This window comes from Betta splendens, chromosome 21 (genome assembly GCF_900634795.4).
Source record: "Betta splendens chromosome 21, fBetSpl5.4, whole genome shotgun sequence".
Taxonomy (NCBI): Eukaryota; Metazoa; Chordata; class Actinopteri; order Anabantiformes; family Osphronemidae; genus Betta; species Betta splendens.
Window position 1 is genome coordinate 13993441 of NC_040899.1, and position 25512 is coordinate 14018952.

Genomic DNA, 25512 nt, shown 5'->3' on the forward strand with positions numbered 1-25512 from the left:
TCTGTAACTGGTTTGCAAATGAGTTTTTCTGTCCCCATTTTGCTTTCATTCAGGAGCTGTCCCCTACCTCTGACACCAATCTAGTCAAGTCCCTGATGAACATGATGGACTGCATGATGGATGAATTTCATGATGAAGGAAAGATAAAAAACATCAATGACAAAGATATTTGCTCCTGGTTGGAGGTTTGTTTCTGTACAGTACTTAGTACCACTATTACTACTGCTACTATTCATTGTTGTAGTATTACTAAATGTTGTACCATATACTGTAAAGGTAGCCACAAAACATTTGGTAGATAGTTTTGAAGTATTCATTAGCTGTTGAAAGTCAATCCTTTAATCCTTAAAGGAGACTGCACACCCAAAGTGTTAATTTTATCCATTGCAGTGCTCCGTATGATCTTGGTACCACTAAAGTTGAATCTGGGACCTCCCTGACTGGAAAATAAAAAAATCAGATCATATACAATTATACATACATTCCTCTTCATTATGTAATGTCTAATGTCACATAATTTTACTCTAATTGAGATTGATATAAATAAATATTAAATATGCATTGCCATGTGAACCCATTGTAGTGCTACAAGGACAGGTATACATTTAATACAGTAAAATGTTTTGAAGCATTATCCAACTACACATTGCAGTATGTACAGAACACAACAAAGAGCCAATCTTTAACTGTACTGTCCTAATCAGGTCTGCCTCCACACAGAATGCAAAAGTTTTAGCAGATGAGTCTTTTCTTTAGACCCCTGCTTGAGCTGCAATTGATTTTTTTTTGTCTCTGAATCGTGTCTTCCGAAAGCTTTGCTATTATACCCCAGTGGCCTACTGCACTGATGAATGCTTTTCAACCTTCCCTCCCATGTTTCCCAGCCAGTCATTATCAAAGTGTTGAATTAATCAGCCTTTTAACAGCAGGAGCTATCATGAGGATGCTAAGCCTCATTTCCACTTCTTGAAGTATCCCTGCTGTTTTTTTTTGCCAACAAAGACATCTCTCCTCTCTGGATTCCACTCTATGTCTTAAGATAAGATAATTTGTACAGTATTTAAAGCATTTACTGTACATGCTTACTGTGCATTTTAATCCATCCAGCAACCGCAAGTCTTGCAGTTTTTTGGGGGTTGGGTTTTTGTAATATTTTGACACTACAGGCTATGCTGTAAACATCATCAAACCAAATTGTATTGAGGATGTATTACTTCATGCAGATTGCTGTGTAATGGCAAACATTGACCTTTCTGTCTCTTTTGCACAGGGTATATTTGTATTCAGCCTGGTGTGGTCAGTGGGTGGCAGCTGTGATGATTCTGGTCGGATCATAGTTGATGCTGTAGTACGAGAAGTCCTGAATGGTCCATTGAGTGAGAAGACCCAGACCTGCTATGGTATTTTAGTCACTGTTGAATCTGCAACTAGAGAACTGACAGTTGCCCTGCCCACTGAGGGAACACTCTATCAGTACCGCTTTATTAAGGAGGTAGGTCTTTCACTAGTAGAAAGTTTCACTGTAGGTAAGCTTATACAGTATATCAGTTCACAAATAATAAGATATTGAATAAATATAAAAAAGATTGCTTTTTTACTGGACAAAAATTCTTAAGCATGCTCAGCTTTGGTCTGCTGTACCTGTATGTCTGACCTTGGTTCTAGAGTTTTGTCTAAAGGGTATCATTTTTTTGTAGTTAGGTTGAACTACTGCATTATTTCAGTGAATCATTTTTATTCTTATCTGTATTCTGGAGTTGTTATTGTATGTGTACCTATACAGGCCATTTGAAATGGCCCCATTGCTGGGTTTTGGTTCAATGAACTCACAGTTCCTCGTATATTTTTAGTGTTTCTTATTGTTATGTCTCTGTTCTCTTCAGGGCCCAGGCAGGTGGGAGCTGTGGACAGATGAGTTAAAGGCTGCTAGTCCTATAAGCAAAGACATGCAGTTCAGTGAGATCATTGTGCCCACAGAGAACACCGTACGCTACATGGCGTTGATGGAGCTTTTGCTCACCCACCAGAAATCTACTATTTTTATTGGTCCCACTGGTACTGGCAAAAGTGTCTACATTACAGTACGTCTGCCGGGCATTATATTTTTAAAGTGACTGAAGTACTGTAGATGCACTAGGTATCATGTGGAACATGACAAGCTGACATCCTGGGATGTGGATCACTTAATTAATTACTTTACACTTACAGTAACTAGATCAATTTATTGACTACTGCCTATAGAATCAATGTGGTTTAGTCAAAAACTGTCATCCTCATGGAGAATTATAAACAGCAGTATTTATCAACATACTGTAATCTCAACATAAATGTTTTCAGTTATTAATCAAATTTATTTTTATATAAGGTGTAATGTGCACATCCTTGACGTCCAACACACCTTCCCCTTCTCAAAAAGATTTGTGATTTGTCTGTTTGTTTCTTTTATTTTTGCTCACTATAAGCGTTTTCTTCACTACCTTTGCTGTCACATTACTGTGGTGACAGTAAATGTAAATCAGCTCACAGGAATGTGAATTGCTCCACTTACAGCCGCTTGCCAATTACAGCGCCCATGTGCATATGCACAAGATAAATAGAACATTGGATCTTTTTTTATCAAACCATTGCCTCAAACTTCAAGCGAAAAAAGAAGACACCCTTATGATCACAATTCACCCCATGTGAATTCTTTTTAGAACTGTTTTGTCTCCATTTCACATTAGGATTCTGTGTTTCAGGACTTTATGATTGGACCAGATGTTTTTAAAAGCAGAAATCACAATTGTTATCTTATTCAGGGAAAGAATGTCTAAGCTACCAATATCATTCTTTTCCTGTAAAAAGTGAGCATTTCTTTTTAAGCACTATAGCCCTTGGTTAAATTGAACTAAGGTCAGTGCTCTGCACACACAAGCCATTTGGAAGCGTAGCAGCTTTAGACCCCAGATGTGAAATGGCCACCTTAAAGGAATACTGAGCATTTCACAGAAGACCTTCGGCTATTTATATCAAGGACTAATCCCCCTCCTTGCTTCATTAGTTCATCCATTAGTGTGCTCAAACTCGAGACTCTGGGGTGAATAAAGATTGTCTCTTTGGGGAACTTGCCTTGCTCCTCACTTCCTGCCTGTGTGTGAGGTAGAAAAGCTCTGTTCCATGCTGCAGCCAGCAGACCATGGCTGAATCCCAAATCTGGCAGGATTAATAAAGGAACACCAGCACTCAGACCACAAGCTTATAGCTTCTGCTGTGGCAGCGGTGGTACCATCTGACAACTGTACACAGGGCTCCATCACCTGCTGTAAAAGCCTGTGAAGTGAGATAGAGACAAGCTGTGGCACTGCTTTAGACTTCAAACAAGAGGCAGATGATATAGTTGCATCCTGTGATCATTCAACATCACAAGTCCACTTTAATTATACGGAATAGTCACATGAACAGGAGCCCTGTATACAGTAAGGTTTAATATACAGTATGTTAAATTACATAATATTCAATATATGTAAAGGTAAAGTTTAAAGGTTTTTAACTAAATTAAATGAAATTCTTTAAAACCATATTTTTTGTTCAAATTTAAAACATTTGTCCAAAATTCATCAAAATGTCCTTTTATAAAAGCGTCATTTAGGTTTTAGAAAATGCCCTTTAGTAAACCTTCATAAAAAATTTAAGATCTATTGGTTTTACCCTTTTGACCTGCAGAACATTACTTTAGATTATGTCCTCATAGAGCATCTAATTTCCTACTTCATTTCAAAGTCATTTTCAGGGATTAACTGAGATCCAATTTTTATCTAATGAAATTCATATTAAATGCCACATTTAATTAGATTATTAAGCTTATCATAACCATTTGCCAGGATCAAATTGGAAATTATAATTTTATGTACTCTACCTGTACAAGCTGCGTTTGGCATACTGATTCAGAGTATACTGTTGAGGGGAAATCCTTCTTGACCATTTTTCCTCACTGTGATACAATTATCAGTCAACTGAGCCAACTCAACTCAGTTGAGATGTATTTGCCTTTTTTCGTTTAGGCTGCCATGAAATTTTAGGTCAAGTTAGTTAAGGAGATGTATGACATACACACATTTTTCCAAAGTCAGTGTGTTGTCACTTTCAAAACAAACATTTTCATTTCATTTGCATGTTTTTGTGCTACTAATTTACCTATGCTTTTTGTTTTTCCAAAATCTGTTGCCCAGAACTTCCTGTTGAATCGGCTGCAAAGGGATTTGTACAGCCCTCTCTTCATTAACTTTTCGGCCCAGACTACAGCTGCCCAGACCCAGAACATTATAATGTCTAAGCTTGATAGGCGGCGCAAAGGAGTGTTTGGGCCTCCGTTAGGAAGGAAAATGGTACATCATTATCCCACCATTGTTATGTTGATGTCATTTTTTTATATATTGTTTGAAGATTAGTATTTTTGATGTTGTTCATTTCATAACGTGACTTTATTTGAAGATGGATTTGAGTGTTTTGTGGCTTTGTCATATTTTGTTGTATGATCACTGTTTAATTTTATTCCAGTACTAATATCATATCTTATCAAATCAGGTGGTGTTTGTGGATGATGTAAACATGCCTGCCAGAGAGGTTTATGGTGCCCAACCCCCTGTAGAGCTGCTGCGACAGTGGCTGGATCATGGAAACTGGTACGATTTAAAGGACTGCTCTATGATAAACCTGGTGGATATCCAGGTCATATGTGCTATGGGACCACCTGGTGAGTATCAGCTTCCTACTTCATCAACTGTTAAATTAGAACCATTTTCTCCAATCCTAATTGGTTTGTCAAGTGCTGTTGAGCCATCGTCACAAACCACTGCCTGCTGTTTTGTGGAGCTCTTCACTTTCTTGAGGTGCTTACAAATGGCAAATGTTTACCGCCTCCACTACAACTGACAATGTAAACTCACAACCACCCGGCCGCTGAAGCAGCTGGCAGTGACAGCTGTGAGACAAAGGAGGTGGCTGCCACTCTGGTGCCCACACAGTGCATTTGCTATTTAGCTTTTCTTAGCTGCCACCCAGTGAGAGTGGGGAGAGAAAGGCAACTACTGAACTAATAACAAGGAAAGTAGAATTTAGCTAGACTTGGACTTGACGTTAGAGTTGGCTTTCTGTCTTTATCTTACTGTAATTAAGGCTAGTAGTAATAGTACTAGTAATGGTACAGTAGTAGTAGTACTACTACTACTGGGCATCTGTGTGTCATTATTTCTTACCCTGTTTCCGTTTTAGGTGGAGGACGAAACCCTATCACCCCTCGTTACCTGCGCCACTTCAACATGATTACTATCAATGATTTTGATGAAAAGACGATGTATACGATCTTCTGTAGCATCACAGACTGGCATTTTACCATACGGTAACGTCACAGATTATGATTGTGTTTGTGCTTATTTAGGAACACAATTGTTGCTCCTACCAGCAGCAGCCATGTATATATTTTACCTTGTGATTTAATATTGTGGTTGACAGAGAACAGCATGGCAAAAATGTTATGTTGATATCATTAGGGGCTATTATTTTACAAATGAGTTATGAGTTATTACTTACTACTCCCTCTTTCCTATATCAGATTAATTCATTGTCTGTGAACAAAGACATCTTCTTTGCTCCAGCCGTTGCATCTGAGAATTTAAATCCTTTATTCTTCTAACTAAAGTGAATCTGAGTCGGATCTGAAATGTCATACTATTTCCTCTACAGGTTTGCTTTCCCCAAACCATTTGCAGATTTGACTTCTCATATTGTTAGCAGCACTTTGTCAGTGTACCAGGAGGCCACCAAAAACCTCCTACCAACCCCCACTAAGTCCCATTACTTGTTCAATCTGCGGGACGTCTCCCGGGTCATCCAGGGCATCTGTCTATCACGGCCTGAGACCGCAGAGGAGCCATCTGTCATCAAACGACTTTGGGTGCACGAGGTGCTGTTGTGCATAACAGATACATAATGGAAAATATAGCTACATGGAAACAAAAGTTTAATTTGTTAGTCAAGCTTAACTTTTGCAAACATTTTACACTAACCTCCTGATCCATCTTTTTTATCTCAGGTCCTGAGGGTTTACTATGATCGACTTGTCCATGACACAGATCGGTCGTGGCTTGTGAGCCACTTGCAGGTGGTATCTCAGAATTACTTGAAGGAAAACTTCCATCAGCTCTTCCAACATCTGGACCAGGACCAGGACGGAGTGGTCACAGAGGATGACTTGCGCAGCCTTATGTTTTGTGACTTCCATGACCCTAAGGGTGAAGACCGCAGCTACCGAGAGGTGCACAACCTTGACCAGCTACGGCAGGTGGTGGAATCTCACTTGGAGGAGTTCAACAACATCAGCAAAGCGCCCATGAATCTGGTGCTCTTCCGTTTTGCTATTGAGCATGTGTGCCGCATTTCCCGCATTCTCAAGCAGCCCAGAGGACATGCCTTGCTGGTGGGCGTGGGTGGCAGCGGGAGACAGTCTCTCACTCGTTTAGCTGCCTACATGGCAGAATCTGAACTTTTTCAAGTGGAAATCACCAAGACGTATGGGACTGCTGAATGGCACGACGACCTAAAGCAGATCATGACGAAGTCTACGCAAAGTGATGCTCACGGTGTTTTCCTCTTTACTGACACTCAGATAAAAGTGGAATCATTTTTGGAAGACATTGGCAACCTGCTCAACACCGGCGAGGTAAAGTGGATGGGAAAAGTGAGATGTTCATGTGCACAGATCAATTAATGCATATGTACATGGATAAACAACTACGACAGCTCTGCTCCCTTTTGGTTGTGTCCAGGTGCCCAACCTATTTGCGGTGGACGAGAAGCAGGAGATATGTGAACGCATGCGTGTGCTGGATCGGCAGCGTGACCGTGACAAGCAAACAGATGGCAGCTCCTTGGCTTTATTCAATATGTTTGTAGAGCGCTGTCGTACACAGCTGCATGTGGTTTTGGCTATGAGTCCAATTGGAGACGCCTTTAGAAATCGCTTGAGACGTTTCCCCGCACTCATTAACTGCTGCACCATTAACTGGTTCCAGGTGGGTATATATGCCATATTCTACATGTTCACTGAAAGAGATGCATGTTTTATTTGTGGAATTGGCTGACTACAACTGACTTCATTATTAATCCACCTTTTTAAATATTAAACTTGCAGCAGCATGTTGGCAGTGATAGCATTGCTCTCTTATTAGACATGGCCAGAGGATGCTCTGCAAGCTGTCGCCTGCCGCTTCCTGGAGGATGTTGAGATGACAGATGAGAGTCGAGAAGGCTGCATCGATATGTGCAAGAGCTTCCACACCTCCACTATTGAGCTGTCAGCCTCTTTTTTGACTGAGTTGCAGCGCCACAACTACGTGACCCCCACGTCATACCTGGAGCTGATTTCCACGTTTAAGGCCCTGCTAGAGACAAAAAGAGTGTAGGAAGAGGATTTACTGTATAATATTACGTGGAAATATGTAACTTTGTGAAAACTGCAGCTAAAAATACCAAATGATTTATCCTCTGTGTCCTTTACTCAGTGAGGTAATGAAACTAAAAAGTCGTTATGAGGTGGGCCTTGAGAAACTTCAGTCAGCTGCAGATCAAGTGGCTGCTATGCAAGTTGAACTTGAAGCCCTGCAACCACAGCTGCTTGTGGCCAGCAAGGAAGTAGATGAAATGATGGTGGTGATCGAGCATGAATCCGTGGAGGTTGCTAAGACAGAGAAAGTAGTGAAAGACGATGAGGCCGTGGCCAACGAGCAGGCCAGGGCTGCCAAAGCCATCAAGGATGAGTGTGATGCGGACCTCGCTGAAGCCATGCCTATCCTAGAGTCAGCCCTGGCTGCGCTAAATACTCTCACCACCCAGGTAACAGAATGAGAATTATTTTCCTCATAGTAGTAAACTATTTTACAGTATGTAAAGGTTGCAGACCTACTGTATACCTTTTCTCATTTGAAGGATATCACAGTGGTGAAGTCAATGAAAAGTCCACCCACAGCTGTCAAGTTGGTGATGGAGGCAATTTGCATCCTGAAAGGTATCAAACCAGATCGCGTGCCAGACCCCTCAGGCTCGGGTAAAAAGGTGGAAGACTTCTGGGGTCCTGCTAAGAAGCTGCTGGGAGACATGAGGTTTCTCCAAAGCCTCCATGAGTACGACAAGGATAACATTCCACCCAATCTCATTGCCATAATTCGCAACAAGTACATAACCAATCCAGACTTTGTGCCAGAGAAGATTCGAACAGCGTCCACTGCCGCTGAAGGCATGTGTAAGTGGGTGTGTGCCATGGAGAAGTATGACAAGTGAGTAAAGTTCTCATGTTTTTGGGCATAAAAATGTTCTAATATTGACAGAGTGTGAGAGAGAAGTTACAATGTGCATTAGTGGTCATCGTGACGGCATTTATTGGTGGCAGACTGAAGGTAATCAGTCATGCTCATCTACCATGTCAAAAGGGATCTATTGACTTTGTGACTAAATCCAAAATGCTAATTATTTGAAGTATGAATGTGATTTTATATGTTATTTAAATTAGCCAAATGTCAATTTTAAATCATTTAATGTACATTCAACACTGTATATATTTATAGCCCACACTTCATCCCAGTCTACTGCATCCAAGAGCTATCACCTGTATATATGAATATCAGTTACCTTAGAATACTTTTAAAACATATATTTTTTATTATTACGATTAGTTGTGTTACTAGCAGGTCTAGGTAATTGGAATAGGAAGGTATATGTGTATAATTGCGATGCTGCATGTGTTTTTCAGAGTGGCCAAGGTGGTGGCTCCAAAGAGAGAGAAGCTGGCACAGGCTGAGGGCGAGTTGCGCGTAGCCATGCAGAGCTTGCACAAAAAACAGGCTGCCCTCAAAGAAGTTCAAGATAAACTTGCAAAGCTGCAGGAGACACTGGAAGCTAATAAAAACAAGAAGGCTGACCTGGAGACTCAGGTTTGTGCTTATGCTTGGTTGTACAGTAGGTAGTTGTTGGAACTTCACATGAATGACATGAATGAACAACTAGCAAATGAATGACACACAAATTGCAACTATAACTGAAGTCTGAAAATAAAGAAAAGAGAAGAACATTATGATGAGGAAAATATGCCATTGACTAAAATACTGGGAATTATTTTTTACTGAGTCTACTTGAAGACCAGACTACCGGCTAAGTCAATGACTATGGAATTACACAAATTTGCTCTTTACTCACTTCCTTGACCTGTCAAAATAACTGCATTTCACTAAATTATTTCTGTTCCATAATGATGCCCTCCAGGTAGATCTGTGCAGTAAGAAGCTTGAGCGAGCGGAGCAGCTGATTGGGGGCCTGGGTGGAGAGAAAACACGCTGGAGTGAAATGGCCTTCAATCTAGGAGAGCTCTATAAAAACCTGACAGGAGACATCCTTATCTCAGCAGGCATTGTGGCTTACCTGGGAGCCTTCACCTCCAGCTACAGACAGGTACACTGAAGTACTGAGAAGTACGGGGCATGCCTGGAAGTGGATAATATTATTTTGTTAGAAAGTACTGTAACAGTCTCCTTTTCAAAGAAGTGTTGTACACATTGCACATTTCTGAGTAAATGTTCTTCATACAGAGGCATGACTGCTGTTTAAGCGTCATTTTTTTATAGTGAGAATAACAATTTATTTGTCCTACAATTTGGTGATCATTAAAATTCCTAGCACAATTTCAGACCAGTAACCCAGAAGCATGTCTCCGGGAGTAAGGCAGTGTTTAAAGGTTATCTTTTATACTGTGTTGCATGCTGGGCTATTTTGGTCATAGAAAAGAGAAAAGGGTGAATTTGCTATTCTTACCATGCAAGGGCACTCTGTGCGTGTGAATAGAGCTGTGCTTAATTGGTCATGAATGTGTTGATTTTAAATTCTTTCAAAGTTTCTCTCTTGAATGTGTTTTAATATACTGTATATCCTAATCTATAAACATTTCTTTGCATGTCTTTGCAGGTTAGTATGTGTGTTTATTCATTTGTGTTCATAATTTGAAGTGAATAATGAATATGAATAATTTTATAATGTTATAATGTTCACCTGGCCAGAAACAGACAGAGAAGTGGATGAGTCTCTGTAAGAGCAGGGAGATCCCTTGCTCTGCCAACATGTCTCTCATGAGGTCTCTGGGTGATCCAGTGAAGATTCGTGCATGGACCATTGCTGGCCTACCGTCAGACAGCTTCTCCATAGACAACGGAATCATAATCTCGTAAGTACTCTAAGCCCAGCTGACATTTTCTAACACAATCGAAACACAATTCTAATAAATAGAAAAAAACAGTCTGCTTGTTTTGGGTAAAGGAATTTGCAACATTAGCAATTGGTCATGGTATTGTGAGCTATATACAGTAACTGTGTTCTCTACTCTACTCTACTCTACTCTATACTGCTATTCCTCTGAAGCCACATGTAGTGGCAGCATTTGATCATCTACTACTCTGTTTGTATGTTTGTAGTAATGCTAGGAGGTGGCCTCTGATGATTGATCCCCAAGGCCAGGCCAACAAGTGGGTGAAAAACATGGAAAAGGCCAATAGCCTGCATATCATTAAACTGAGTGATGCTGACTTCGTACGCACTTTGGAGAACTGCATCCAATTTGGCACTCCGGGTAAGGATCAGTATTTCTCTGTTTTCATATCTCTCCTTGCTGCCTAGACTTTGAGAGAGACAGTGCGTCTCATCCACATTGTTGCAGTTCCTTTTACTGTCTGATGAGGTCTCTCTTTACCACAGGGATTAATTGTTGTTGTGCTCTAAATGTTTTCCTCTTTTCTTCTCTCTTACGTAGTTAAAAATTAATAAAACATACAGCATGTGCATTAGGCCAGCTACACCCATGAAATGTCAAACTATTGTAAATCTTGCTAATTGAAGGAGGAATATAGTATGTCTTCTGCATTAACCTTGTTGCGACTCCATATCAGGGTTTAATTGACCCTGTCTAGGCAGATATGACTGCAGAGTGTGCGTCTTCAAAAAGGATCATGTTGTAGCCTTAGGTGGAAAGGTTTTGAGTCAATGACAAGTTTTGATAATGTGAATGTGAGCTTGGTTTCAAAATAGAACTCACCGTCTATGTACAAAAGACACAACGTCACAACAAACCCCTCCAAAGTACTCTCAGATATACTGCATACACAAATTCCCCTTAAATACTAAGAAATAAAACAAAGACTTAAAACCAAATAAGACAGCTATACAGCAACGAGGCAAAACCACTGTATCCTTGCTTGCTAGCAGAGTGGTCTATGCTTGCACGGGCCAAATTCGCCGTCAGAGGGTCCAGTTTCACCCCCCGTGGCCTGTTCTCTTATGTCAGTGGTAAATGTTTTTGCTGATTGTATTACAGCCTACAATACTGATGACGTGCTCGCAGTCTCTACATCTGCATCTAGTGAGGATCCCCTGTCAGCATACTTATCATTATTTTAATAAATAAGACAAGGTATTCTTTAGTGGATTTAAATATTAGCAATATTGATGTTACAGTACGTATGTGCCAGGAAAAAAAACACACACCTTATTTTGTATCGTCTTTTGAAAGAAGTTTTATCAGCTGTCACTGCCCCTGAATGTTGTATAAAAACTTGATATCACCTTGGGCATAATATTAATCATGAATAGGCTAACGTTCTCAACATGAGAACAGCATTATCATACTTAATTTGAAATCATATTAACATTCATGTAATAAGAATAAGGTATCTGCAAATGGGCTCATGGAAGTTCACTGTTCAGCTGAAAGAAGATGAAGGTTGTTCTTTTATAAGTCTTTTATATTAACAAGTGTAAAGAAGCTGTAAATTCTGTAGAGCAACTAAAATGTGTGTGTTACAATGTCTGTATTGCATATACTGTTGGTCCAGTGATCCATAGCCTTTGATGACAAAAGGCTTTAAGATCAGAACAAAACTCTTGAGACAATAAAGCAAGTCATCATCAAGTATGACTGAACATGACAGACCACATTTAGGATTGTTGATAAATGTGTTGGTGTAAAGAAAGCTCTCAGTCCTGTCTGCTAAATATGCTTTTTCAGTCCTGCTTGAGAATGTTGGTGAGGAATTGGACCCCATCCTGGAGCCCCTGCTGCTGAGACAGATCTTTAAGCAGGGTGGTGCCATGTGCATCCGCCTGGGAGACACAACCATTGAATATGCGCCTGACTTTCGCTTTTACATCACCACCAAGCTGCGCAATCCCCACTATTTGCCCGAGACCTCTGTAAAGGTAAAGGGAAGCTGCCCCAGGCACTCTTTGGTTTTTTAATATTACATCTGTTTAATATTGTAGAAAAACATGAAATACCATCCACAGTATTTTCATGTTTTGCAGTTATTTGCAAAAACTATAACTGCTGAGGAATATTACTCCATTCCTATACATTGCTGTAGGCCAACGGTAACAAAACTGTTAAATTATAAAATGTATTTGGAGAAGACAAATCATCTTAATTTATAGTGAGCGGATATTTGGCATGTTTTTTGGCATGACAAAAAAACAAGATTACTGTCATTACTGTCATACTGAGGCCCATTGTTTATTAGTTCGTCATCAATGTTACCATCTGGATTAGAAGCATTTTCTTGTGTCTTACTATTAGACAAACTTTACTTTCACTTGTTCCTTCTTACGTATTGCAGCACTTCTTTTACCCCAGCAACACAGTGAATTATTATTTACTGATACCATCACCCCAGTGCAACACAGCCGCTCAAAAAAACATATTCCAAGAAAAGCAACATTAAAGGAAATTACATTACAGAGAGGCAAGGGGTTGGAAAACATTACCGCATATCACATTTCAAGCATCTATTTGCAGGGACCCTAGTCTTTATGGCCAGCTATTAGATAGATTCAACTCATTTTTCACAACTGGCTCAATCCCTTTTTTCTCTGCATAAGTCTTTTTTGCCTGCAGCACAGTACACTGTGAAGCTGCCATTATTCCCATTAAGCCCTGTTTCAAATGAAGCACTTTCAAATACAACAAGCGAGTATCTAGTAAACCAACCCTTAAGGAGCTCAAGGGACGAAAGGAAGGGAAGAAGGAGGGTGTATGTGTGAAGAGGACAAACGGGAGATTTATATGTGCTCTGACTCTTTACCATCAGCTGAGTAGGTCCACGGCATCAATAGAAATGGAATTATTCTTCACAGAAGTGCACTTGTTTATTAGGGCAGAGAGCAGATAATAGATACAAGCTTTTAACCCCTGGGTAAGTGCAAAGTGGAATGACTAAAGCTGTGGTAGAAGAGTCAGCTTCCCTCTCAAACTTAAAAAAAATCAAACATATCCTGCTTGTGCTGTGTCAAACCTGGAATGCTCATTAGAACTGATTGGGTGGAATGTTAGTTGTTGTAAACAACATTATTTAACACAGTTAGCTACAGTAGCTACAGTGGTGCAAGACACCCCTAGTCCTAAACACACCCATTTAAGTAGGATTATGTTTCTAATTATGTATCTTTGTGCTGTAGGTGACCCTTCTGAATTTCATGATCACCTCAGAGGGCATCCAGGACCAACTGTTGGGCATTGTGGTGGCCCGAGAAAGGCCTGATCTAGAGGAAGAGAAACAGGCTCTCATCCTGCAAGGAGCAGAAAACAAAAGGTAAAACTAAATAAATGAATAAGTTTATCATGCATGCATTATAATCCTGGATGAATATTTGTATAGATTAATAAATACATAATGTTTTTGCAGACAACTTAAGGAGATTGAGGACAAAATCTTGGAGGTCCTCTCCTCCTCTAAGGGTAACATCCTGGAGGATGAGACAGCCGTCAATATCCTCTCCTGCTCCAAGGTGCTAGCCAATGAAATCACAGAGAAGCAGGCTGTGGCTGAGATCACAGAGAAGAAGATTGATGAAACCCGCATGGGCTACACGCCGATTGCTGTGCATTCAGCCATTTTGTTCTTCTCCATCGCTGACCTGGCTAACATTGAGCCCATGTACCAATACTCCCTCACCTGGTTCATTAACCTGTTCATCAGCTCCATTGAAAACTCAGACAAGAGCGATGTCTTGGAGCAGAGGTAACAACCAGCGCTAATACTGAAACTTCCCTCGTTTAACTGTTTGTCGTAAAATATTGAACGATACCACGCAAATAATAGGGCATGCGAGTAGATATGTTAATAAATTCCTCAGGTTTGAAATGAGATTATTAAAATGCTAACACGTGTCTCATCCTCACAGACTACAGATCCTGAGAGACCACTTTACGTACACACTGTATGTTAATGTGTGTCGCTCGCTGTTTGAAAAGGATAAGCTGCTCTTTTCCTTCTGCCTCAGTGTTGCTCTGCTGTTGCACAACAAACTGGTAGGAATCCAAACAACCTAGTCACATATAGTATCTACGCACACATTTAAAAACCTTTATTGAAAACACCTGGCTTACAAGGAATGTAATATTTATGCCATCAATTCATTTGTAAATCGCTGGTCGGTCAAGTACAGTCAGGACCATAAATATTTGGACAGAGACACATTTCTTCTAATTTTGTTTCTGTACATTACCACAGTGAATTTTAAATGAAACAACTCAGATGCCATTGAAGTGCAGACTTTCAGCTTTAATTCCATGGGTTGAACAAAAAGATTGCATAAAACTGTGAAAAACTAAAGCATTTATTAAACACAATCCCTTCATTTCATGGGCTCGTAAGTAATTGGACAAATGAAATAACTGAAAATAAAATGGTCATTACTAATATTTGGTTGAAAACCCTTTGTTGGCAATGACAGCCTGAAGTCTTAAACTCATGGACATCACGAGATGCTGGGTTTTCTCCTTCTGAATGCTCTGCCAGGCCTTTACTGCAGCGGCTTTCAGTTGCTGTTTGTTTGTGGGCCTTTCTGTCTGCAGTTTAGTCTTCAACAAGTGAAATGCATGCTCAATTGGGTTAAGATCAGGTGACTGACTTGGCCATTCAAGCATATTCCACTTCTTTGCTTTAATAAACTCCTGAGTTGCTTTGGCTGTATGTTTTGGGTCGTTGTCCATCTGTATTATGAAACGCCGCCCAATCAGTTTGACTGCATTCACCTGGATCTGCGCAGACAGTATGTCTCTGAACACCTCAGAATTCATTCGGCTGCTTCTGTCCTGTGTCACGTCATCAATAAACACTAGTGTCCCAGTGCCACTAGCAGCCATGCACGCCCAGGCCATCACACTGCCTCCACAGTGTTTTACTGATGATGTAGTGTGCTTTGGATCATGTGCTTCTCCACGCCTTCTCCATACTTTTCTCTTGCCATCATTCTGGTAGAGGTTGATTTTGGTTTCATCTGTCCAAAGAATGTTTTTCCAGAACTGTGCTGGCTTTTTTAGATGCTTTCTAGCAAAGTCCAATCTGGCCTTCCTATTCTTGAGGCTTATGAGTGGCTTGCACCTCGCAGTGTACCCTCTGTATCTACTTTCATGCAGTCTTCTCTTTATGGTAGACTTGGATATTGATACGCCTACCTCCTGAAGAGTGTTGTTCACTTGGTTGGCTGTTGTGAATGGGTTCCTCTTCACCATGGAAATGATTCTGCGATCATCCACCACTGTTGTCTTCCGTGGACGTCCAGGTCTTTTTGCGTTGCTAAGTTCACCAGTGCTTTCTTTCTTTCTCAGGATGTACCACACTGTTGATTTTGCCACTCCTAATACTGTAGCAATTTCTCCCATGTTTTTTTTCTGTTTTCTCAGCTTAATGATGGCTCGTTTCACCTGCATGGAGAGCTCCTTTGACCGCATGTTGTCTGTTCACAGCAAAATCTTCAAAATGCAAACACGAGTCCTCTAATCAACTCCAGGTCTTTTATCTGCTTCACTCATAATGACATAACAAGGGAATTGTCCACACCTTCCCATGCAATAGCATGGAAGTCAATTGTCCAATTACTTACGAGCCCATGAAATGAAGGGATTGTGTTTAATAAATGCTTTAGTTTTTCACATTTTTATGCAATCTTTTTGTTCAACCCATGGAATTAAAGCTGAGAGTCTGCACTTCAATGGCATCTGAGTTGTTTCATTTAAAATTCACTGTGGTAATGTACAGAAACAAAATTTGAAAAAATGTTTCTCTGTCCAAATATTTATGGTCCTGACTGTATATATTCTCATTGTGATCTCTGTCCCTAGTGAGTTTAATTAGCATTATTAGCATAATATTTTTATCCAAAAATAACTATAATAATACTGTAATCACTAAATTGCATGCTTTCGTCTGATTTGATTTTTAGGTGGATGAGGGGGAATGGCGTTTCCTTCTGACAGGTGGAGTAGGTTTGGACAACCCTTTCTCCAATCCCTGTACCTGGCTTTCCAAGAAGTCTTGGGATGAGATTTGCCGCTTGGATGACATGGAGTGTTTCAAAGGTCTGCGTCATGACATGACTCGATTAAGCAGTGAGTGGAAGAAGGTCTACAACAGCCCAGTGAGTGTCAGCAAACTGATTTTGTTCCAGCTGCAAAAAGACTACACACTCACTAAAAGACTACAAAATGCCACATCTAGCAGCTGCCCGAGTTACAAACTGAACCTTTGGACTGTCAGTGTTACGCTGACAGCTGGTTAAAAGAACATTTGCCAAAGACTCTGTCTTAATAAAGTGAGTGAGTGAGTGAGTGAGTGAGTGAGTGAGTGAGTGAGTGAGTGAGTGAGTGAGTGAGTGAGTGAGTGAGTGAGTGAGTGAGTGAGTGAGTGAGAGTAGTTAAATGTGGAGAAAAGATCTACAGTGTTACATATGCATGTACAGTAGCCTAATTTAAAAATAATTGGACAGTGTTCTACACATCACATGCACCTAATTCAATAGTGACACTCACTCAAACTACTCGTGTTGTAAACTGTTTAACATTCCAATAAAAGCTGCTGCAATTAAATTTGGACAGCAGACAAATCGAATTTCTCTTGCATATGAAAGAGTGGGCTTTGATGAGATGTGAAACAGCAAACCGCCATGTTCAGCATTACAGAAATGTAATATCATGTAATATAAAAAAGAAAATACAGGTTAACTTCAGGAAGGAGTGTATGTGTGAGATGTGGAGTGGAATGAGAAGAGAAACAAGGGCAGAGTGAGCAGGTTAAACCTATTTTCTACTGGGTTTGGCACATGAAGCAAAGGTCAGCCTCACCCACCCTGTGTTTCAGCGGGGAAGTTCAGTGGGATTCCACCCCCATTCTGGACAAGCACATGGATAAACTTACCGCATACACATGAGAGCATCTGCTACCTTCTCTGCACTGTACAGAATGTACAGAAATACAAAACTAGCAAACAAACGTTGTGACTGTTTATTATATGTCTAATAGCATGTCTAATATCTCCTGAGTTAAAGTCTTAGTCATTGTGGTAATATTACTATATTTATCTTATACGATATCTTTGCTAACTGGCTTTGTATTAGATTATACAATATATTAATAGTTTTTAGGTTATAAAATACAAATAAAATAAATATGTTTAGCTTCTTATTGCAATTAATGTAACTATTAAAGTAACTGTGTTGAATTAGTTAAAGTGTGAAGCAAAATGAGAACAAACAGTGAAAGATGAAAATAATTAGGCTCTGAGGTATATGCACATGCTCCATCTTTGAATGATAAAGAACCCAAAACTGAAGCTTTATCTAATTAAGTCTATTCTGTTCCTGTTGTGTTAGTCACATATATGCAGTCTAGCTGCAAGAACAGATGTTTAATCAACGTGTGGCGCACAAGCGTGCAATACGCTCACGTATCTTTGCTGTCACACACACACACACACACACACACACACACACACACACACACACACACACACACACACACACACACACACACACACACCACCACCACCACCACCACCACCACCACCACCATCTTTGATTTATAATCAACAGTATCAGCCACAACACTTCTAATTAAATCTGGTTTGTTCCAGTTGTGGAATTCACATTTATTCAATCTTGATGCAGCAACAGCTGTTCAATCATGCACGCAGGCACTCGGGCTCGCACACACGAACACACCCCTGCACACACGGAGAATCCCCAGGAGATCCTAAATAGGTGTATCCATCTGAAAGCACCTGCCAACACACATAGCCAGAAGTGTCTCAGCAGACAGCCTGGGGGAAATAATTCCAAAAGTTACGGCTACCATTGTTCATTGCCTCCCTTTCCCTGCTACAGTTGTTTCACAAATTAATCAAACTTATTGCTTTGACCTAGAACCCAGTGATTTTTCTGCTCCCCATTTTTTTGGTCTTGTCCCTTTTTTCTTTTACTCACTATGACCTTTTTTATACATAGTTATTTATGTCTTTGTCTCCTCTGTGTTGTGATGTGCATATTTACAGAACCCTCATCAGACTCCTTTCCCTGATGAGTGGCAGGAGAAGCTCACTCAGTTTCAGAAGATGCTGGTGATTCGTTGTCTCAGACCAGACAGAGTCAGTTACGATTTGTCTGATTAATTGTAAATGAGTTTCCTTAAACATTTCATTTACTTCATGTAATATTTATTTAAAATATTTTGTTTCTCTCAGATTATTCCCATGGTACAGGAGTTTGTTTCAGACAGTTTGGGTCGCCCGTTCATTGAAGCTCCACCCTTCAATCTAAGTGAGGCCTTCTTTGATAGCCACTGCTGCGCACCCCTCATTTTCATCCTCTCCCCTGGCTCCGACCCCATGGCGGCACTGCTCAAGTTTGGAGATGAAAAGGTACTGAGACGTCTGGAAAATGTGACAGCTTTGAAGCCTTCTATGTGTATAAACCTAAAATGAAAGGACAAACTTTCACACAGGTCTTATAAGCACAAAAATTATTTTGGTTTCTACTAGGTCAAAAAGCAGCCACATGAGTAAATGTGTGTGTCTTCTTATTCCTCAGGGTTTTACTGGTAACAAGCTGACCTCACTCTCTCTGGGCCAAGGCCAAGGTCCGATCGCTATGAGTATGATTGAGACGGGCATTAAAGAGGGCACCTGGGTAGTTCTGCAGAACTGCCACTTGGCCACTTCATGGATGGCCACACTGGAGAGAGTCTGTGAGGTCAGAACAGAAGACCCAGATTCTCTACTCTATAGGAATTCCCTCTTTCTAAGTTATTAACAGATTTATTTTGTCTTGTTGGCTGAGTGCAGGAGCTGAACCCAGACACCACCCACCCAGACTTCAGGCTGTGGCTCACTAGTTACCCGTCTCCCACCTTCCCTGTGGCTGTTCTTCAGAACGGGGTGAAAATGACCAACGAGGCTCCAAAGGGCCTTCGTGCCAACATCGTGCGCTCCTTCCTCATGGACCCCATCTCTGATCCAGAGTTTTTTGGAAGCTGCAGCAAGCTGGTGTGTAACTGTCTGTGTCTATTAAATGTCTGGCTGGTTCTCTCTGGGTGCATAAATACCTACATTAGTGTGTTACTTTGCTGTGGAAACTAAATTGTCATTACAACTTTTTGTAGCCCATGGTTTTTGTTTGTCCACCTCAGGCTGTCTTCAAAAAACTGCTGTACGGCCTTTGTTTCTTCCACGCCTTGGTCCAGGAGAGGAAGAAGTTCGGGCCGTTAGGCTGGAACATTCCTTATGAGTTTAATGAGACCGACCTTCGGATATCTGTACAACAGCTGCACATGTTCCTGGAACAGTACCAGGTCTTTTTAACTATATTTTATTCACTGATGATAATAGAATTAAATAACCAATAGAATAGTAAAACTTATGATATCTCCTCACACTTGTAACCCAGTAAAACCGATGTCACTATCAAATGTCATATCCCTGGAATTCAGATCAAATTGGAATTCACGTGCACATCCATGCCTTTATATACTGTATGGAGTATCCAGCAATGAGCCCTTTACAAGTAGATTCCTCTTCATTGAGCTATCTGCTTTCATCAGCGATATTCAGAAACCCTCTTGACATTTTTCCACAAATCGCTCTCAACCACTCACCATTCCCAGTTCCTCTGCTTTAACTGAGAATAAATTACTGAGGATGACTGAGTGACATTTTATCATGTTACCAACTGTTATTCAATGAATTTATAATTAAAATTCTCCCACACAAAGTCCCACTCGGATCACAACCCCACCTTTTTGCCTGCTGTTACTTTCCCAGGCTTTAAAGTTTGGTTGTTATTTGACTCCTGTGTAAAACGCTTGCTTGTGTTGAGCAGGAGGTGCCGTTCGACGCCCTTCGCTACATGACTGGTGAATGTAACTACGGAGGGCGTGTGACGGACGACTGGGACAGGCGGACGCTACGCACCATCCTCTCCATCTTCTACACGTCACAGGTCATCGACGATCCTGACTACAAGTTTGATGCCAGTGGACTCTACCATGCTCCGGCTGAGGGAGACGTAAGGAACCATACGTAACCAAACACTTACACATAATCATAGCAGACAATTAGCGCAAATATGAAAAGGTTTAGCAAATTTCTTTCTGAAACCACAGAAAAGGCATGAGGTCTGAGCTTTGCATCACTAACACAATATTTTTCTTGTATTTCAGATGAACACTTTTTTACACTCTAACCGAGTTGGCTCATTATGTGTTACTGAAATATACAGTAATATAATAATAAAGCTGATTAAAGTCTTATTTACATGCAGTGCATCTGTCCTTAACTTCAGCAGCAGAGCAGAAACAATTCCTTGACCACAGGTTCATCAGTTACACACAGCGCAGAGTTTTATTTCTTTAAAAGCCTCAAGAAAAGTTCAACTAACTTTAATGTATTTGTTTTTAAACTAAGCATATTAGAGGACTCACAGTTGCTTAGCGCTGTTGTTGAGCTACCTTTAAAAAGTCATTAGGAGATAAAATGTGTGTAACAAGGCACAGCAGGCAGCCACCATCAGCGAGGGTTGATATATTTGTTAACACAAGTGCAATCTATGGCACGCTCCATTTTATTTGGCATTTTGTTCTCCAGTGTTGCACCCCCCTCCAACCACATCTTTTATTCATGAAGTCGCATTTACATAGTCATTATAATAAATGTCAGCGATCTAAGGAGCCGACTTGTTTTTCAATGAGCGTTATTACTCGAGATGTTTCCTGATGTTGCGTTAAAAATTGTCCTCGTACTTCATTCCTCTCCTCTGCCTCTCTGCTTCAGTACAACAGCTACATAGAATACACCAGGTCGCTGCCGCTCAACCCGTCGCCAGAGATCTTTGGCATGAACGCTAATGCCGACATCACTAAGGATCAGGCTGAGACGCAACTGTTGTTTGACAGCATCTTACTCACACAGGTATTGATTCGTTTGGACACAAACACCCATTTTAAACATATCTTTCGCAAAGATAAACCAGCAAACACAGTGAATATTAATCACCCTAATAAGAACCAGGACTTCATGTTCACTAGGACCAGGCATCATCTACAAAACAAGCTCAAAAACTGCATCCACATACTGTACAGTAGTATGATGTGGCCCAGGGTTCAGGCTTTTAATGTCAGCAGGCTTGGCTCATCTGCCACAACAACACACCCTTTTATCATAGATGCTCAGCTGAAATGTCATTAGTAACAGTGTTGGATTTTGCCCAAAATGCATCACACTCCCATTCCGTAAACTCCTGCCACCAACAAACAAGCTGGAGTACAAGCATTGAATTACCTGGAGTCTGTTTAATGAAAATTCCTGCCAGCCATACTTTACTACCCTTCATGAAAATATACTTTATAATAGAAATTAAAGAGAAACTTGTAAAAACCGATTTCAGTTGGTTCTTAGAGGACCTTTTTTAAGGACACTTCATGTGGCAGTGCTGACGCAGAGACACACAGTGGACCATTGTCTTACTCTGTGCTGAGCATTATATCCTTGACTTGTCCCAGCTACAGATTCTGCTGCAAATTGGAAAGAAATATTAATATGTGTATCCATTTATTTATTTCATTTTAAGATGCAGAGCAGCAGAAGGCAATGCAACTTCTAGACTTCAAGTTAAAAATAGAGCTCAATAGAGTCTGGCATTTATTCATATAAACTCCATTCAACAAGATTAATAATGGCTTCAGTCATGTGTGGACTTTATTAGCATCTAATACGATCTCATCCGTCTCAATGACCGATAAACGCGGAGACGCCTCAAATGGAATGAAGTAGCTATTTGTCATTCCCCTACTGTAACCTCAGCGCCATTAGCCAATGATTATCCATTACCGCTGGCTACTGACTGAGCATCAAATAGGTAAACAGTGTGAGGACTGAGAGGAAAAGCAGGAGATGAGAGTGAATAATTTCTAGCATGAATGGTTATTAAAATTGTTAAGATTGTGTAAAATTACTGTGTGGGAGAAAATTGAGGATATATTGTTGAGTTTCCCATCTTATGAGGGAGAGTGTGCTTGAAAATGCGTGTTTGTGTAACGATGGCATCCTATGATTAGACTGGCAAGGATGTGTCTCTGAACAGGGTTTTATTAGTAGTGTCTGTAAAAACGTAGCAAATGTCTACAAACTAAGAAGTAAAGGTAAATGCAAGAGGTAAAAGAAGACTGTGATGTTCTGTGTCATGTTGTGTCCTTTTAAAACCTCAAGTCTTAATCAATCTGGCACCGAAATGATGAAATATAAGCAAAGTCAGAACCTCTTAACATCAGATCAAAATATAACTGATGTAAAATAATCCTAAGAAGGAATCTGTAATTTGATGTCAGAGAGCAGAAGAACATTTTCCCAAAAAATTATGGTCTGTCAAATCAATCCGAGTCATGGGTTCCATCTCCCCTTCTCATCCGTCCTCTGTCGCTGTGTGTCTCTGATCAGTCACGCTCTTCAGGCAGAGACGCCAAATCCTCGGATGACATGGTCTTTGATGTAGCGGCTGACATCCTGAGCAAGCTGCCTGGAGACTTTGACTTGGAAGCGGCGATGAGGCGCTTCCCCACCAGCTACAATCAGAGCATGAACACGGTGCTGGTGCAGGAGATGGGCCGTTTTAACAACCTGCTCTACACCATCCGCGCTTCCTGTGTCGACATTCAGAAGGCCATTAAGGTACGCGGGGCGAGCTGCCAGATGGGGGGGGGGGGGGGGGGGGGGGGGGGGGGCTTTCTTCAACAGCCGCTTGTGTGGAAAACCACATAGTGTTATAGTGTAGCAGCAGTATCTCACACATATACATACATATTTATTCTATATTAGGCTGCTTATATGCATTTTATAGCTATTGTGTACAGTATGGGAAAATGCACTATAGCATTACAGTAAATTATTTGGAAAGGGATATTATCAGGTGAGCAACACACCAGCTGAAAATGAATTTTAAGGAGTGGTGTCACCAACTTTACACACCTGCATGGTTTTGTGAAGAAATAGTATAACTTGTGGGTTGACTGAAACAAGAGAATTTAAGTAGTACTAATAGTTTTTATTCTATATGAATTTTCATTAGGACATACTTAAAGAAATGAATGTTGTTACCTATACAAGCAGCTTAAGGATGTTAGGATTATATCCACAGTGTCTTTACCTCAAATGTTTGGAGCAGATAACAACTTGTGAATGTGTATTTTTACACGTGTTATACCATTTAGCGAAGGAACTCGTTTCCTCTCCTTCTGAGATGCACCAGTCTGATGGGATTGAAGTGGAGAGGGCATAAAAGAGTCAGGATGGGGAATAAGCACAACATCTTTCATAGTGGCATCAAAGGCCTCCTACTGAGTGATAAGAGTCTCTATTATGTGCCTGTGTGTCACCTGTCTCCATAGAGAGGTTTTTAAGTGACAATCTTAGATTTCACTGTCGGAGCTTAAATAACTCCACATTCCCGGGTTGTGAAGATGGTAATCATGTGATGGTGGTTGAATGAGCAAAAGACTATTTGTTGATGTGCAGGGGCTGGTGGTGATGTCTGCAGAGCTGGAGGAAGTAGTCACGGGCATCTTGAAGGGCCGCATCCCGGCCATGTGGATGAAGAAGTCCTACCCGAGTCTCAAACCTCTGGGGAGCTACGTGAACGACTTCCTGAAGCGACTCAAGTTCCTACAGGTACTGAAACCAGCAAACTCTGAGCGGCTTTATGCCATTATGCACTTCACTGTGAGTTCATTCACTTTTATTTACTTTACAAGGTAAGACCATATAAATCCTTTTAATTGGAACCAATCAATATAATGTAATTTTGGCATGTTTAAGGGCTTCTTTCTTTGAGAGCTTTTCTGTCGCTGCTGCCTGTTCATTCCTTCATTTAGTAATAAGAGAGCAGGCTGCTTGTCAGCCATTTGTTGCTTGTCATATAAATGGATAAATTCCCGAACAGAATTAAAGCTGAGGGTCCTGGTTTAGTTCACATCTTGAGACTTTGATTTTCATGTGATGGTCCTGGAGTTTAAACGTGCCTTCATTCAATTATTCATAAATAAACTGAAATCTGTTATTTATTAGTGTCTAAAACCAAAAAGCGGAGCCTGAAAATGGCAACAGGCAGTAGATGGGTAAAGATTTACAAGGAATGTACCCCTCTCTGTCTGGTTGTGCTCAGAAATGATTTGTCTACAATAGTAATAATTTGACAGACTTTTCAAACTTCCCCACATCATGTCCTTCTCTATGCTGTGTGTGTGTGTGTGTGTGTGTGTGTGTGTGTGTGTGTGTGTGTGTGTGTGTGTGTGTGTGTGTGTGTGTGTGTGTGTGTGTGTGTGTGTGTGTGTGTGTGTGTGTGTGATTTCAGGACTGGTACAACCAGGGCACGCCCGCTGTGTTCTGGATATCAGGCTTCTTCTTCACCCAGGCCTTCCTCACAGGCAGCCAGCAGAACTATGCCAGGAAACACGTCGTCCCTATCGACTTGCTCGGGTTTGACTTTGAGGTCCTGGAGGACATTCAATACAACCGGCCACCAGAGGATGGTAGGATTCTACTGTGGAAGCAGATAGGATGAGTGAGAGATGTAGAGGGAAGTAGGGTGGGTAGGGTACTTAAAGCAGATTCTTGCTTAAAGGTTAGACACGTGCTTTAGGAAACTGTCCTCTAGGTTGATAAAGATAGGAAAAAAAGAGAATAGAAAGCAGATGAAAGTCAGGATTTGGAGAGAGATGACAAAGAGGATGCTACGAGGAACCAGGGAGGAAGCAGTGGGAGGATGGAAGCAAAAGGCAGATAAAGCCTGACATTAGGCCGACTGTATATTAGTGAGTGCAGATTGAAAAAGCGAGTTCAAGCAAAGCCTCGCTTCCTCTCATCTACATTCAGGTCTGCGTCAGCACCTCGCTGTGATACCAGTTCTGCTGAGAGATTTTCAGTCAAAATCCCTCATAAAGCTTCATCTTCAGTCAGCCGCCAGCTGTGGCCCCATCACACTGACACAAGCTCAGGATCTCACAATGCGCTCGCGGTGCTGACAGGAAGCGAACCGTCAGGCATCTGGATTTCACATGTTTTCCCACACTTGTAACTGCACTCACATGATTTATGTATCGGCCCAGAGGTCAGTTCAGCTTCAGTCATGAG

At 40.9% G+C, this 25512-nt stretch overlaps 1 protein-coding gene across 2 annotated transcripts in view; it reads left to right on the forward strand.

Annotated features, from left to right (window-relative positions):
• The window catches only part of dnah7 (dynein, axonemal, heavy chain 7), a 51880-nt gene that overhangs the window by 24841 nt on the left and 1527 nt on the right, over positions 1 to 25512 (forward strand). Inside the window, exons 34-64 of one of the 2 annotated variants that reach the window (XM_029137063.3) lie at positions 54 to 185; positions 1271 to 1492; positions 1884 to 2081; positions 4209 to 4364; positions 4564 to 4732; positions 5251 to 5377; positions 5722 to 5941; positions 6071 to 6697; positions 6804 to 7049; positions 7206 to 7435; positions 7539 to 7869; positions 7963 to 8309; positions 8783 to 8963; positions 9292 to 9477; positions 10080 to 10243; positions 10491 to 10645; positions 12077 to 12267; positions 13519 to 13652; positions 13746 to 14081; positions 14245 to 14371; positions 16288 to 16482; positions 18391 to 18483; positions 18580 to 18756; positions 18926 to 19087; positions 19180 to 19380; positions 19524 to 19685; positions 20213 to 20398; positions 21163 to 21300; positions 22825 to 23055; positions 23899 to 24051; positions 24734 to 24911. In XM_029137063.3, coding sequence (XP_028992896.1) covers positions 54 to 185; positions 1271 to 1492; positions 1884 to 2081; positions 4209 to 4364; positions 4564 to 4732; positions 5251 to 5377; positions 5722 to 5941; positions 6071 to 6697; positions 6804 to 7049; positions 7206 to 7435; positions 7539 to 7869; positions 7963 to 8309; positions 8783 to 8963; positions 9292 to 9477; positions 10080 to 10243; positions 10491 to 10645; positions 12077 to 12267; positions 13519 to 13652; positions 13746 to 14081; positions 14245 to 14371; positions 16288 to 16482; positions 18391 to 18483; positions 18580 to 18756; positions 18926 to 19087; positions 19180 to 19380; positions 19524 to 19685; positions 20213 to 20398; positions 21163 to 21300; positions 22825 to 23055; positions 23899 to 24051; positions 24734 to 24911 — 6355 coding nt within the window. Of the gene's footprint in view, positions 1 to 53; positions 186 to 1270; positions 1493 to 1883; positions 2082 to 4208; positions 4365 to 4563; positions 4733 to 5250; positions 5378 to 5721; positions 5942 to 6070; positions 6698 to 6803; positions 7050 to 7205; positions 7436 to 7538; positions 7870 to 7962; positions 8310 to 8782; positions 8964 to 9291; positions 9478 to 10079; positions 10244 to 10490; positions 10646 to 12076; positions 12268 to 13518; positions 13653 to 13745; positions 14082 to 14244; positions 14372 to 16287; positions 16483 to 18390; positions 18484 to 18579; positions 18757 to 18925; positions 19088 to 19179; positions 19381 to 19523; positions 19686 to 20212; positions 20399 to 21162; positions 21301 to 22824; positions 23056 to 23898; positions 24052 to 24733; positions 24912 to 25512 lie in introns of those variants that run through there. The other variant, XR_008693381.1, reaches the window with a different exon arrangement.